Here is a 15,742-nt window from a genome sequence, read left to right as displayed (position 1 = left end):
CATTATCATCCTATTAATAATTGGTCTAATTTTTTTCTCCAGCAAAATCGATTTCCAGGACTTTCTAGATGAGACTTCAAAATACCAGTATAATGAACTAGTGTTAAGTTCATAACTTGGCTGTGAAATTTGGAGGGTGGTGGTAGTGGTGTACAATTACTTTCACAGTTTCCTGGTAACAAGGAAAGCAGAGATTGTTGGGTTGTTTTGTTCTGTTTTGTTTTTCTTTTTTCCATGAATTCATTCTTTTGTAATGGTTCTTAATAACCTGGATTCATCCCATTGAATATCCATAAGTATAATGTTGCCAAGATGAATTTACAGTAAATCACTTGCTTTAGGTGCAGTATAAAGGTGGTGGAAGATTAATCCGAAGCATAGCTGTCAGGGTCATACATATACTGTGATATAAATTCACTTTCCTGATGTTGAAAAAAATATATTTAATGGACTCTTTATATTAATGAAACAGCAACCAGCTATTTTATATCACATGGTTTGTGAGATTTTTGCATGATTATCACGAATGCCTTATAAACCAGATATAAGTACCTTTGATTAATCTGAAAAATTATCACAGGTGGGTTTGTTCTGTTTTGTTTTCAGGAAATGGTTATTTTACTGCTTTCCCCCCTCCCAGTATTGTAGATAAGTAATATCTGTAATCTGCCAGATAATTGCTGATTTTCCATCTAAGACTTCTGTTTCTTCAGAATAGCATGTTAAGTTCAGTTATCGTGTCCATTAATGTCTTTAGTTTATCCTAGCAGAAAACATACAGTAGGACTTTGGTCGACTGATCCGTATCACTGGAATAAAAAATTAAGCTTCAAAAAGTTTTCTAATGCTGCATTATACAGTTTCATTACTGTAGAACTTCTGCTATATTTGAATACATATGAAAAAAATATATATCATTATTAGATATATTAAGGTGTGTTATGGTTTTGGGTGCAATGATATCCAGTAAAACTATTGCATGTCACTTTCTCAACTACTTCAATTCTTTCCACTTGGAGTTAAGCTTTTCCTAATGTTATGTTCAGCTTGGCAATCTAAAAATAAAGTAAAAATTCTCACAAAAATGAATATAGCAAACTTTTTACAATAGCCTTTTAAAACAAAAAGGGCAGTTAATTAATATTAAATTTGTCAATATCAAGAACTTAAAATAAAAACAGACCACCTAAATTATAGAATGCTAATACTAAACAAATGTGTGCTTTAATCCTTGCAATGTTCTCATAACTTTTCTTTTTTTTTTCTTTTTTTTCTTCTCTTTTTTTTTTTCCTCCAAACCAGGTTTTTGATTTTAATCTGAGGGAAGAAGATATGGAATTTTTGAACACTATGAATATCAACAGAAAATTAATTCATCTAACCTACCCACTGTGGAAAGGATAATTTAAAACCAGATTGTTCTATACTGCAAAAGTGATGCAACTGAAACATTAATTTTAAACTGACCAATAAATCTAAATTGCTCTCTTGGGTACTCACAGAGTACCTAATAAATATTAATCAATAATAAAAAAATCTATATCAATGGCTTGTATTTGCTGTTAACAAATTAATAAAATAGTTTATTCTCTTCTTTGTTGCTTTCTTACAGATACAGATATGCTTACTTTCAGCATTCTCAGAACTTTCTGGCATATTCTCCCAGTATGGGTTGAGCTATCTCACAATATTATAATTAAGTGTCTTCTGCCTGCATGTACTTAATTTAAGGTGTCATTTTAACCCATTTGAACAAATAAGTTTGGAGGTTTTTCCTTACAGACTTTGAAAAGTATTAGTTATTTAAAGGCACAGATTGGAGCATGCTACAATGCATGTAAATCTTGAAAAATTATTCAAAATATGGAATATTTGTTCCGGGATTGCAGCAGAAATCTGAATATGACTTTTTACACTGCTTTTTTACATTTCTTCTAGTCATGAGAATTTTGGGGGATTCTGCAGGCCACTCTTGGTACTTGGTGAGCAAACCTGTTCTGTTGGTACTATTTCAAGGATCTCCTGTCTTGACCTAGCACATCAGGGAGGAATGGCTCTGGTTTGTGGCCCAAGTTGCGTCAGGATGAATAAAACTACATTTTGTTTACATAGATGAAGACTTTTTGAAGGTGCAGAAGAGTAAGTTTGAGAAAAATCCTTTGCTAATCGTCTTGCAGGGATTTTCTGTATCTTTTCAAGATGGATAATGTTCAGACACTCCTCTGATGCAATCGTGAGTTGTGCAGCAGTGCTGTCACTAAGAGTATGGTCTTCTGGTGGTGTCTGAGGCCACTGATCTATTAGTATGCAGGCTTTGGGAGTACCCCAGCTTGCAACTTCTTTTCTGACAAGATCAAAGCATTTTCCTGCAAGGAAATTGCCCTGTGACTACCCAGGTTTCTGAAATCCCCACCACACTAAGTTCTTATAGGAAGTTCCACAAGAACTTTGGTTGTTGCAGGCAGTCTTTTTTTTTTGTGTGCCAGACCCTAAAAGATGAGTTTCTGCTTATCCTAAAAACTGAAGTATCTAAGAGCATACACATATTGAGGATCCCTGTGAACAAAAGTGCCTGCCTCTATGCTTGTAGACATGTTGCAGAAACTTGTTTTTTTTAACCAGTTTACCCAGGTCAAGCGGCTCTGATGTGTCAGTTTGGTGTCATGATGTGCACAGCCCTCCCGCTGGCATTCGACTGAGACCTGTGTTCTGGTTATTTCTGAAATGGTGCATGAATAACACTGCCTTGTCCTTTCTCCTTATTCTGACTGTAGGCAATTCCAGAGTCGAGTTCTCAAAGGAGCTATATAGACCCTGGATTTCTGTAGTGTGTTTCATAGAAGTGCAAGCTTCCTTAACACTGGACCTGGTAATTGGGGAGGTACTAAGAAAAGAGTTCTTGTTCTGTTGGTGGGGATGGAGTATAACCCTGGTGTAAATCACCTCACTAAACACTTACCAGCATACTCTTGGTAGAGCTGGCTGGACCAACCTCAATTTACCTCTGTTTGTGTTTCAGCCCTTGTGAGCAGGCTACAACCTGTGCAGCTGAGCCACGTTAACCTATCATCTCTGAGGTTTCAGACAGCCTTCAGTGCAAATCCAGCTGATCTGGCTTCATTTGCTGGAGAAGAATGAAGCTGTATTTCAGTCTCCTCTCTGCTGAGATGTCAAGAGGGCTATAAATGTGTGTAGTCATCTAATTTTAATGATGCTTTTTGTGATACAAATACCCAAGTGTTTGGACTGGAACTGAAATTGCCCAGGTATTTTACACAGCCTCTGACAAATAATTTGTTGGATGGCACACCTCTGAGTTGGAGCCCTCTCAGTTGGTTAACCAATAACCTAAACATGAAAGCCTGTATATCTGACTACTGAAACCCTGAGTCATTCTATCCTTTAATTAAAGCATGTTCCTTTTAATATGGTCCTCTTGCTTAAAATTATGCGAGAATTATTTCCTAGAGGAAAATGCCTAATGAATGCACTTTTATTTAGTATTTTCTATAAATTAGCTAAATAAGGGGGAAAGCCTGAAATATCTAGGGTATGTCAGGCAGTTGCAGGGGATGCATATGTCAACCTCAAGCATGATTTATCTTGCATGCCTTTTCTGACAGTTGTAATTTAACGGCTGTATTTTCCTCCAGGCTCTCAGGAGGCTGAACATCTTTTCAAGTTTCTAGCTTTGTGGTGGAAGAGTAAATGTCTGTTTGCCAGTGTAATTTATCTGAGTCATTCTGGGAGAGGCGTGGAGCAATTGAAGCATGACTATTAGCATAAATAAGAGAGGGACTCTCTTCCTGAGGGCAGAGTTACTCTTACCATCTTTCAGAGGAAAGCTGCTTCCCCATAACAACTGCTACTGCTAATTGACAGCTGCGATGCTATGAACTAAAAGACCTAATATATTGAGCTCTGCTCTATTGTGATATTCTTTTGCATTTCAATTTGGAGTTAAAGAGAACAGAGCAAGGAAGGAAGAGGAAAATTTCTGCAGTAAGTGCAACAGTAGATTACCAACAGTTAGCATTTCACGTACGCTGAGGTGGGTTTTCTTTTAAAAGTTTGAAGAGAGAAGGAATTATAAAACCTAAACTTACTTGTTCTTTCTCAGTCTCTATGTAACAGTACTGTTACTGCTGTAAGTAGTTGCCATTACCAATTTTGTTTTAAAAAATGAATTTAAAACTTTTCTTCATGTTTTCAAACATGTAGGTACCTTACAGCATCCTCTGAACATTCAGACAGTTTTGCATGTGGAAACACCAACACAGGCTCGTCTTTGACAGTGGTGTGAAGTGAGTCCCCCACTCCCTCCCCCAGTCAGTGTGCTGCCTTCTGCCTTCCCGGTGGCTGGCTGGCACCCAGCCTTGCCCCATGGGGCTGGTGCACGCTCTGGTGAGTTCCCCAGTGCCACAGGAGGCTGCAGGCCACAAGTGCAGGCAACGCCCTGCCCTGCCCTGCCCCACTGCTCCCCCAGCCACTGGGCCTGCCGGGGCAAAACCAGACCTCTGCATGCCCCCAGCTTGGTGAAGTGGGAAAAGGGGAGAGCCTCTTCCAGGTATTTCCTTAAACATTGCTTCAAACGTCCCTCAAGAGCGAGGACTGAGGTGGCACAGAGGATGCTTCCTTTGGCCTTATCCATGCTGTGCCTACTCGGAGGGGTAAGGCAAACGGGGGGCGGGGTGGCGCAGGGACCATGCTCGGAGCCGGCCGGGCCCCGCCGACACCTACGTCCCCGGGCGGCCCCAGGCGAGCCGCCTCCTTCCCGGGGGGAGGCGAGGGTCGCCTTCCCGCGGGGCCAGCGGCGTGCCGGCAGCGGGAGGCTGCGGCGTCCGGGGCAGGGACAGCTGGAGCCGGCCGGGGCGTCCCCCTCCCCGCCTCCCGCGGCCGGGCAGGGCGATGTGGATCCCGCGGGGGAGCTCCCCTCTTCACGCCTTCCTGGGCGTTCCGCTTCGGCCCCTCTTTCTTCCCCAGACGCCTGTGGGGTCTATAAAAGCCCCGGCAGAGCACCGCCCGCGGCTGCTCCCTTCCCGGCGGGCGGCGGGCAGGGCCGCGGAGGGACGGGACGGGCGGGGCGGCGCGGCGCGGCGAGGATGCCCCGGCCGCCGGCGGGGCTCTGCGAGCTCCCGGGCTGGGCTGGGCATGCAGGTCCGTCACACGAGCCGCCCCGTGGCCGCAAGCAGGGAGGAGTTAGAAGGGAATAATCGGAAACGGGGTGGAGAGCAGCAGCTGCAGAAACATTAAAACCACCGAGCCCCGGCCCGGCGGCTGGAGTTGCTCCGCGGGCACGCAAGATGCGCAGGGCCGATGTGGGCTCCGCGCCGCGCTTGAGCGAGGTAAGGCTCGGGGAGCGGCGGCCGCGCACCGCACCGCACCCTGCGGAGGCTGGGGCCGCCGCGAAGTGCCGGGGCCGCCGCGAAGTGCCAGCGCCGCGGGTCCCGAAACAAAAGAGGCGAGGGGCTGTCCGGCACCAGTGCCGCGTCCGGCGGAGGCGGTGCGGGGCAGGAGCGGTGCGAGCAGCCGAGCGGGAGCGGTGCGCGCTAGAGAGCGAAGCGCAGCAGGAGCGGGGCGAGGTGCGGGACAGGAGCGGTGCGGGCAGGAGCCCGGGAGCAGAGTGGGGAGCCGTGCACACTGGCCTCGCACCTCCTGCTTTGCCCCGCTTAGGCTGTAATTTAACAACCCTGCCTGTTCTTTCCTTGCGTGATTTCACGTCTTTAATTCTCTTTAAATGTTGACTAGAAAATATTTATATGTAAAGGGAGTTTCCTCCATATCTGCATTCCTTAATCATGCCCATTTCAAAAGCTTGCAGTGCTAATTATTCAAAGGCAAGGTATTTTTTTTGCTATTCTTTTTTTCAGACCCACGGAATGGGCTTCCTATCTAGCTTATTTACATACTTTTTTTTATTTTCTAAACTTTTTCCTGCTCCAGGTTTTGTAAAGCATGTTCTTACTTTTATTTAGCAAGGGCATCCCTTTCCTGTTTACAGCTTTGAGATGATCTCTTGCTTATATACATCAGTGAATTCACCACTGAGATGGCATCAGTAAGTTGCATAACTGCCCCCTTCCAAAGCGTATTCAGACTACTAATGGAGGAGCATACAGGTCTCCTGTCAAGTAATTTCTGTGCAGGCTTTCATGCATTTGCAGTTAAATCAAATCAAGCCCTTTCCCTTTCTAAACCTCTGCCGTTGTATTACAAGGCGTGTTTCCTACTGAAGAAAAAGATACGCTAGAACTTATTGCTGGGGAGCTTTGAGGTCTTTTGCATTGGAAGGAGTCCCATAATGCAGTCCTCGCTGACTCCGGTTTACCTGTTCAGCTCTGCATGACAGAACTTTTTTTGTCTTATTAGCTTTACCTATTGAATGTACCTAACCACCTTTTAAATGCATTTTAACAGCTGAATGAAACTGACTCCTGTGTGAATACATTTGTGACTCTGATACACAATCAAACTAGCAGATCATCTTAAACTGTTTATCATTTGTTACATTGTTTGCCTTCCTTCTTTTAACTCTGGGCTTTGTGCCTCTTGTTCTCAGGGCTGCGGTTTCTGAGGCTGTGCAGCAGTGCCGGCCAGGCTGCGGGGCCAAGGAGCTGCGGGGCAGCCACCGGCTTTGCGCTCGGCGTCACCGTCCGGTGGCCGCTGGGGAAGCGGCGCCCAGCTGGGCACCATGAGCTCCAGCACCACCGCTCCACTGAAGGTTGTCAGCAACCTCGCCAACACTGATGTCAACTATGTCATCAAAGAGCATTATAATTACACGGGAAAGCTAAATGAGAATGCGGACAGTGGAATAAGAGTGACATCGGTGGTTTTTATCATCATTTGCTGCTTTATAATCTTGGAGAACATTTTTGTCTTGCTCACCATCTGGAAAACCAAGAAGTTTCACAGGCCCATGTACTATTTCATTGGGAACTTGGCTCTTTCAGACTTGCTGGCTGGTGTGGCTTACACTGCCAACCTCCTGCTATCTGGACACAAAACCTATAGCCTTACCCCCTCCCAGTGGTTTGTAAGAGAAGGCAGCATGTTTGTTGCCTTGTCAGCTTCTGTGTTCAGCTTGTTGGCCATTGCCATCGAGAGATACATCACCATGCTGAAGATGAAACTCCACAATGGCAGCAACAGCTTCCGCTCCTTCTTGCTGATCAGTGCTTGCTGGGTTATCTCCATGATACTCGGGGGACTTCCAATCATGGGCTGGAACTGCATCAGCCTCTTGTCCAACTGCTCCACCGTGCTGCCTCTCTACCACAAGCACTATATTCTCTTTTGCACCACCGTTTTCACTGGCCTTTTGCTATCTATTGTCGTCCTCTATTGCAGGATCTACTCCATGGTGAGGACTAGGAGCCGCAGGCTGACATTTCGGAAAAACATTACCAAAGCTACTAGGAGCTCAGAAAAGTCGCTAGCCTTGCTCAAGACAGTGATCATAGTCCTGAGTGCCTTCATCGTCTGCTGGGCTCCCTTGTTCATCCTGCTTTTACTGGATGTGGGGTGTAAAGTGAAGACCTGCCCAATCCTCTATAAAGCAGAATATTTCTTAGTACTGGCCGTGCTCAATTCAGCCACGAACCCTATCATCTACACCTTGACAAACAAAGAGATGCGGAGGGCTTTCATCAAGATTTTGTGCTGCTGCAAATGTCCCCCGGCAGATTCTGGGACCAAATTCAAGAGGCCAATCATCGGAGGGATGGAGTTCAGCCGGAGTAAGTCTGACAACTCCTCCCACCCACAGAAGGAGGAAGGCGACCGTCCTGAAACCATCATGTCTTCGGGCAATGTTACCTCATCTTCTTAGGACTAACTATGGAGGTGTATTTCAGAGCCTTCCTCTGAAATCGGGGAGCTGAGACGCCTCCTGCTCACGGCAGCAGTGTTGGGCTTAAGTGAGCAAGTAGCATTAGTTCTAATGAGGCAAACGGTGCACTTGCGAGGCTGGAGTTCAAGAAATGGGACAGACTGTTCTGGCTTGAAAATCTTTTTCCCTGGAGCATGTTTTGTCTTTGCACTGAGGCAGCTCAGGATTGTCAGGCGCATTCATATCCTGAAATCTCCTTAGTAACTCTGAAAGACTGATGCCTTGGTGAAATGATGCCTGGTGTGTGTGAGAGAAAGAGAGAGGGGGAGGAGGGAGAGGGAGAATGAATCTTTTTTTTTTCCCTGTGAGAAGAATGTGAAGTTATTTCTTCTTTACTTGCAGCAAACCACTGACACAAAGATCTTTCTGTACTGAGTTTTGTGGTGGCTCTGGTATAGTTGGTCAGAAGTGTTTGTTTAGCACATAACAAGGAAAGAGATGACACAAATATAACTTATACCACATACAACCATAATTTGGCATCACTTTCCAGAGTTTTTAGTTAAGTCATAAGGTTTTATTTGCAGAGTCCAAAGCTGTTGGGGTTTTATTTAGCAAGATCGTAGCTGTGAATTTTTGCTGTCAGTCCATGTTACATTTGAAGACCATGAGCCAGACTCTGCAGTTACTTTCAACTGTACAACTCTGTTGACTGCATCAGATTTTATGGAGTAGCTCAGAGCAGCATTTGGCCCCATACGTTGATTGCCTTGTTATTCTACAGCATTAAATAAACTGCATTATCATGACAAATGCAAGGTAGAACTAAAGGTCATTTCTCTTTAAGATGACTGAAGGTAAATCTAATAGTATAAGATACTATTGACAACAGCAGGACTTTTGCCTAAGTAAGAAGAGTTAAAAAGTAAAGGGGCATTTCAGCGTCAGGTTCGTAGTCTTTCTAAAGGTAAAGATCGGTCGGAAAATCTGAAAAGAATACCTTGAGTTTCAGAAAAATAAAAGGAAAGTTGAAGTGAAATGACTATAGATAAATGCACTTCCATAACAAAATGCAATACATTTTGGCACATTTTATTAATGTTTATAATTTCAGCAAACATGTCTGTATTTTATCACTTCATGGAGGAAGTACCTGTCATCAAATTGAATGTATTTGTTTTACAGCATCATTTTTACTCCTTTTATCCTTCTAACCTGTGCTAATGGGGTTGAATGTGTACAATGTAAATAAGTTAATAAGATGCAGGAGTCTTCATGCACCTAGAGTATTACTATAACAAAAGTGGTATATCTGGGATAGCTGAGAGCAATTGACTGATTTACAGTTATTGGCAATTCCTAGAAGTGGTATTTTGTAAAGAAAATTTATTGCCTTTGTAGTAAAATTTCCAGTGCAATTAAACGGATTTTTTTTCTGGTTTAAAAAATAGTATTTAAAATGTTTCTGACTTTTATTGTTCAATTTGCACATAGCTTTATTGACTTCTAAACATTAATAAACTGATTTTTTTAAAGATTCTGTTATCAGATTACTAGTAGTTTTGTACTACTGTGGGGGTTTCATGCCAGGTGTGGTTTCTTGTTGACAGAAGTCAGTGAAATAATTCCTTGATTTCAGTACATGCTGGGATTAAGCCAATTCTGTGGGGACATAAGATGCATAATGCCACTTACAGGATCATATAAAATACAAAATGAATGCTAGAATATAATTTTTCATCAGCACATGCTGTATGGATGAAATGCCATTAAAAGAATCTCTACAGTAGCGATTTTTCTCCAACAGCTGATGCAGTACAAACGGAAGAAAAAACAGATGCCTGCCAGTTTTACCGTGACTGCCTAGAGTAGAATAAGTGAAATAATTCACTTATATCACTAATATAATTTGTAAGTTTAATTCTTAGCTTATTGCAAACATCAAGGAAGGTTATGAAATGTAGAATGGTGGCCTCAGCTACATAACCGCTGCAGCTCTGTTGGGTCCACCAGCAAAGGCCGCGGCGGCGTAGCTGAATAGGTACTGTGTTTCTTCTTCCAAAGGCTTGACTTCCATTTCCTCTCTTGCGGCCATTCCCTCTCGGTATTACTTTTAAGTTCCATGGAGCTCATACAGGATGCAGTTGGAGTGTGAAGATAAACCTCACCTTCTCGTACTGTATGTCATCGCCGTGCAAGGTTTACTGTGGGAAACGAGAGCCTACTCACCGAGGAAGGCTCTGGGTCATAACCTCACTTCCTGAAGGAAATTCCAAAAATGCCCCGAAGACAAAAGAGTGGAAACAGGCTGGAATTTCTCTCCATCTGTCTGCCTGTACGGAAGGAATGATTTCATGTGTGCTCACTTCCTAGGCTTTTAATTAGTGACCTGAGCAGGACTGGAAAAAATGTCAAATCTGTATTTGCACACAAGATAAAGTCTCTCTTGGCTCAGGCCTTCATTTGGGCAGGGATGGTTTATGCCGGGTGCTGACAGTCATGAGAGAAAGCGCTGCTTTGTCCCAGGGATAAAGTCACTTCTGTGCAGAGCACCAGAAGTATATAAACCATGAAAGTCCAAGTTAAGCCCTCAACGTGCTACCAGTGAGGCATAAAGGCAATGTACGGGGACAAGGCAATGTACGGGGACGTCTGAATTTGTAGGCGTGTTTTTTTATCCAAAGGACGAGGGCCCTTCCGCCTTGGAGCCTTGTGGGCATTAAGGTTGTTTGTCCTACGTGGGTCTGAGATCCCGTGACAAGGGACGAGCTATGTCACAGCATGGCTGTGTCACTGGCCCCTCCTGAGGACCACTGGCCTTTGCGTATTTGTAGCTGATAGCCCACAGGTGAGTCACTTCCCTTCGCTTTGCCTTTGTTTCTGTATCCCTCGCTTATCTATCTTGTATAATTGCACTGTGGGCCTTTGGGGAAAATGACTGTTTCCCCCTATGGAGGTAACTGTGTGATGGGAGCCCAGTTTTGCGAGGGAACTCAAAGCCCTACGTAATTCACACAGTAAAAGAAATGCAAACATCAGAGTGTGGCACTGGGCCATGGGAAGCATTTCCTATGCTCTTGATTAAGATGACTGAAATCTGTTTCCTCCATAGACAGGCCACATCTATGCATGTAGACAAGATTCAGACAGGGAAGAATAACTGCAATAAAATCATAACAATAATAAAAGTAAGGGTTCCTGCTGGGAAAAAAAAATAAAAGACAGGCCATTTGTACTGCTCTTCACTGCCTATGGGGGAACTCTGCAGCTCCTTGGCCACGGACATGCATTACCATACACCAGCAGGTTAGGCCAGATGTGTAGTGCACAGTTTTGAAGTATGCAATGTAGAAAGCACCCTTCCCAGGCCCCAGACTGCCTTCTGTACGCACCGAAAGGGCGTGCAGCTTTGTCCTGTTGTTGGCCATGTGATAACCGGGCAGAGAAAATGAACTGAGAACTGAAAAGGTGCATTATACCAAATGTCTACATGAAATAAAATAGCCTGAATTATCTAGAGTAACCTGGGCCTTTGATTTATATTCTTTTCCCTAGCTGTTCTTCCAGTGTAAGGAATGGAACAGGGATGGAAAATGATCATAAAATCTGTCTGTTGCTCCCCTGACAACTCCTTGACTAGGTATGCCTGTGAGACCCAGGTATAGCAGGGTGTATATTGTCAACAGTGGGGCTGCAGCCGGAATGCCCTACAGACAGCTCAGTAGGAACAAACCTTGGGCTTCCTGTACAATGCAGGCAGCCAGGACCAAAACTAGGGGACATAAAAATGTAAAAATACCATAGCCATCATTTTCTTACTCTATCAACTAAGAAATATAGGGATTGCCCAACTGTAACACTTCCTAATTCGTAATTTGGCCTGGAAGATCTCAATACTGATTGCGTTTTGTATGGGCTGAGGCATTATCAGATGTTGTAAAAAGGGTCAGATTGACAAAGCATCCAAAAATGTGGATATATAGACCAGAGCTATATAACCTACTCAGCTCTGAAATGCTGGAAATTCCCCAAGGACAGGCTTGGTCATTTATGGGGTTCTAAAATTCCCCAGGAAAACATCTATTGTACTTCAGTAATTCCCCATACTGTTTTTCTTGGAAAACAAAATTAATCCAACTACAACTGAACCTTCAAAGATTTAAGAAACAAACAAACAAAAATCCATCTAAATTCAGTTCCTATAATTTGCTTTCACAAACTTTTCTAATCCCATCTTTGCATTTACAGATGGAAAGAGTTTGCTTATTCTCTATGGTCTAATTTATTCTGATAGAACCTTATTTCTTTTTACACAGTCTGCAAGAATCGCATTGGGTCAAGAAATCTCCCTTCAATTATTACTCTATGCACAGGATTTTCTATTATAATTAACAGTAATCAAATTCACTCTGCACACAGTAGCTAGATGTAAGAACATGTGGTACAGCTAACTTGTTCTAGTACTAGTTTTCTGCTGAAGTAAGAACTGTCTAGAGACATCTGAAACTCAAGCATCTAATATAAATTAAGATATTTAAAAAAAAATTGTTTTTTGGGGAAGTTCGGAACATCACTAGTGTAGACTTATGTGATCCACTGAAGAGAATTACAATATTAAGGACCCCATCCCCTGCAGGAAAAGGGTGATGCATTCCTTGTGTCTCCCCTGCTCACCCACAAATTCCGAGAGATGTTGTGTCAAAACAGCAGTTTCCAAACATGCCCCCCAAGCAAAGCTCTGCACAGCCAGATCGCTTACCCTACCGAAAAATCTTATATGGGAGTGAAGCAGGAACCATTTCCTTGCACTCGGACCCTCCGTGCTACCTTAATGGGACAAAAAGGCAGGAAATCCCATCAGCCACACCCAGGAATGCTCCGGCATGGAAAAGTCCTAATAAAGGAGAGCTGACAAAGCTCCGTCACCCCTCTCTGAACCTTCCACCAAGCCTGGTTTAGTAGTCGTATTATGGAAACCTGACACAAAGGCCAATACTTATTTTGAGCTTATGTGAATGATTGCTTGGAGAAGATCTATTTTTAAATACACGGTACAATAACTGTACATCAAAAGGGCTCATCGGAAATGCGTGTGACCAAAGCCACATTAAATATTAACATGTGTATGTAGCATTTGCAGTTTTTATTCGGAATCACTCTTCTCAGCTAAAAGCAGGCTCAAAATACAGACTGCATAATTTTTGATAACTAATGAACATCTGGAAAACACAGGCTAGAGGGAAATCACTGAATAAATAGTAGGATAAAATGATCTGCTAGGCTCCATGAAATCATTGATGAAAACAGTATCACTACCTGGGAAAATTCTGTGGGTTGAATCATAACTGATAGCTGACACTTTCTGGTGCTGACCTGAGCTGTCTGCTAAAGGTAGTTTTGCTCTCTTAAGCATAGATACGCTTAGCATAAGCCAAGACTTCTTGACTTAGCAGGACACTGGTATAAATTGCTGGAATACTGTCTCAGACAAATTCTTGCCCGTATCAAGCACCTACAGTTGTATAATGTGAAGGTGGAGACGTGAATTGCTATAAGCAATAGAAATAGAATGTATATGGTTGCAGAGAAAGTGCAATAACAATTTTCATGATGTGAAAATTGGATTTGGCACAAGATTTTGATTAAGAGTGTATGGGAGAACAGGTTTCAGGGACAATTTGGGATTGGTGGGGGGGTTGGACTACAGTCTGATATTTTCCACTTGAAATGAAGGGAAGGAATCCTTGCTGGTAACACAGCTGAGGATTTTCACTTGTGAACTCTGTCCTTAGATCTGTAATTCTTTCCTGAGCAACTCTGGGCAAGGTCTCATGAATTCTTACCTTCCCACAAACATACCTAATAGATACACAAGGATGTTTACAAGTGACTATTTTGAATTTTGTGGTATGTTCAAAGAGCTGGTATCTGTGGCATTTTGAATATGGGGGATGGTCTGCCAGGTCATTTATTGTCCAGCTGCTTCCAACATTTCCTTGTGATTTCATGAGCTGGATGCTGCTGTATCACAGTCACTGTAAGGTGGGAGAAAAAAAAATAATTTCTAGTAATATGTGCAACTCTATCCTCTCGGTTGGAAGAAGGATCCAGCTCTTGGCTGAAATACACATTCTGAAGAGGTGCTGTTATAGAAAAACAACTCGCCGAAGTCTGCATTATTATCTTTCTTGCTTTCAGGGAAGACACAACTATGGTCTAACGATTTCTTCTAATCTGGTTACCATTGCCTGTGTGCCTGTTGCACAAGGAATACATGTGAGCCATTTCCCAAACACCAGGCACTTTTAGATGTTTTTTATTTCCATCACTACTCCCACTTCTGCTGCTGGTTTAGGTGCAAGATAAGAAATTGCTTGTAGCTGGTGTGTAGTTTCTCTTTCCTATCAGGGTTATTTTATCAATGCACCTTTTGAACAATTCCTTTACATTGGCACAGAGACGTTACTTCAAAGCAGCCTACAACTCTGTTCCAAAAAGTGTTAACAACTTTTTCTTTTTTTTTCTGGTCTTAGAAATGCAATACATTTTGCATTTTAGTGGCTCTCTTACTGTTTTTATACGTCATATTGCAAATGTTGCTTGAGGAAATCTTTAAAATGAACTTCCATCTCAGAGGTTGTCCATTTCCCATGCAAAAGTGGTTGTAGTTTATTTTTCTCATAAATGACATAGGTGTGAGGGACAGGAACTCTGCACAACCGAGGTGACAGTGAAGGAATACTGAACCTTTTAACTTGAAATGGTTCATCAGTGGAAGTGGCTCTAGTCAGGACTCTTTAATGATACAGGGTGGAGTTTTGCTTTTCACTAAACTTGCTGAAAAATGCAGAGGCACTAAAGAGGGTTCAGAGGACAACAAAGCAAGGCGCTTTAATAGGATGAACTAACATAAAAGGCTCAGTGAGCAAAGCCTTTTCCCACCAGAGAGACGAGAATGGGGAAAACACAATACTCAGCCTACCAGCTACGCTATGGAAGTGTGCTGGGTGATACAGAAAGAAAACTTTCTAAAGCTCCAGACAAAAAGCAGTCTCTGCTTACAGAAACCGGAACCAGTTAAAACGTAAAGTATTTCAGATTAGGATTTACCTGAATTGTGATGTTTGACGACTCAAAGACCTTAGTATTTTAGAATATAATTAAGGGTGCTTTTTTGCTCTTACTTAAGAAGCACGAGTCCTGTATTTGAACATGAGGGCTTTCCTACAGCACCCCAAGTGACACACCACCTCCCACCTCGAAACAAAATGTCGGTGAACGGGCGCTCGCCCGCTGCGCGGGGCGCTGGGCAGAGCGGGGCCCTCGGCGCCCCTCACCCGCGCCACACCACCTTCGGGGAACGACGGCTCTCAGCGGCCAGAAAGACTAGGAGCAGCTCCGAGTTGGTTATTCTGAGGCGAAAACCACCTCCTCTTCCTCCCCAGGCCCTTTTCGAGGCCACTGGAACCAGTCCCCCTGCCCTCGCCCCCGGCCCCCTTCCTGTGTGCTGTTCCTGCGCTCCCCCAGGTTTTCCTGCCGGCCCGGCCCGGCTCTTCCTGCGCCGCGTTTCCCTTCCCCTCCGCTTCCCTCCCGCCGTGTTCTGTCTGGCTTTGCTCCTGAGGCCGAGCTGGCCGCGCGAAGGGCAGCGGCCGCCTCTGCAGCCGGGATGGGCGGGCGGCACCGTGCGTCCCACACGGCGGGCAGCCCCGCGGGGAGGGGAGCCCCGACCTCACCGGGCGCGGCAGTGGGGGAACAACAACAAAAAAACCCCAAGCCAACAAAAAAGGCAAAACAAAAAAAAAACTGTGAAAAACACTTTTATCTTGGTAATAAGTAAATTAATAAAAAGCGTGTGCTATAACGGGGAGGGAAGCTTAATGGGTCCTGCAGTAAGAAGCAGCGGCGGGTGCG

At 43.8% G+C, this 15,742-nt stretch overlaps 2 protein-coding genes across 8 annotated transcripts in view; both read left to right on the top strand.

Moving 5' to 3' along the window:
* The window catches only part of LOC142412658 (putative oxidoreductase ZK1290.5), a 51,133-nt gene extending 49,541 nt beyond the window's left edge, over nucleotides 1–1,592 (top strand). For 5 of the 7 annotated variants that reach the window (XM_075508246.1, XM_075508247.1, XM_075508240.1 and 2 more), the window contains one exon: nucleotides 1,303–1,592. In XM_075508246.1, the coding sequence (XP_075364361.1) occupies nucleotides 1,303–1,404 (102 nt within the window). In that variant the 3' untranslated portion in view covers nucleotides 1,405–1,592. Of the gene's footprint in view, nucleotides 1–606; nucleotides 649–1,302 lie in introns of those variants that run through there. The other 2 variants (XM_075508243.1, XM_075508242.1) reach the window with 2 other exon arrangements.
* Nucleotides 1,593–5,070: 3,478 nt separating this feature from the next.
* On the top strand, nucleotides 5,071–9,306 carry S1PR1 (sphingosine-1-phosphate receptor 1). Its single transcript, XM_075508237.1, has 2 exons — nucleotides 5,071–5,345; nucleotides 6,560–9,306. The coding sequence occupies exon 2, from the start codon at nucleotides 6,692–6,694 to the stop codon at nucleotides 7,829–7,831; it is 1,140 nt and encodes a 379-aa protein (XP_075364352.1). The 5' UTR covers nucleotides 5,071–5,345; nucleotides 6,560–6,691; the 3' UTR covers nucleotides 7,832–9,306.
* The last annotated feature ends 6,436 nt before the right edge of the window (nucleotides 9,307–15,742 follow it).

Source organism: Mycteria americana, chromosome 7, assembly GCF_035582795.1.
Source record: "Mycteria americana isolate JAX WOST 10 ecotype Jacksonville Zoo and Gardens chromosome 7, USCA_MyAme_1.0, whole genome shotgun sequence".
Lineage (NCBI taxonomy): Eukaryota > Metazoa > Chordata > Aves > Ciconiiformes > Ciconiidae > Mycteria > Mycteria americana.
Note: the sequence above shows the minus strand (reverse complement) of the source record. Positions and strands in the feature narration are given on the sequence as shown.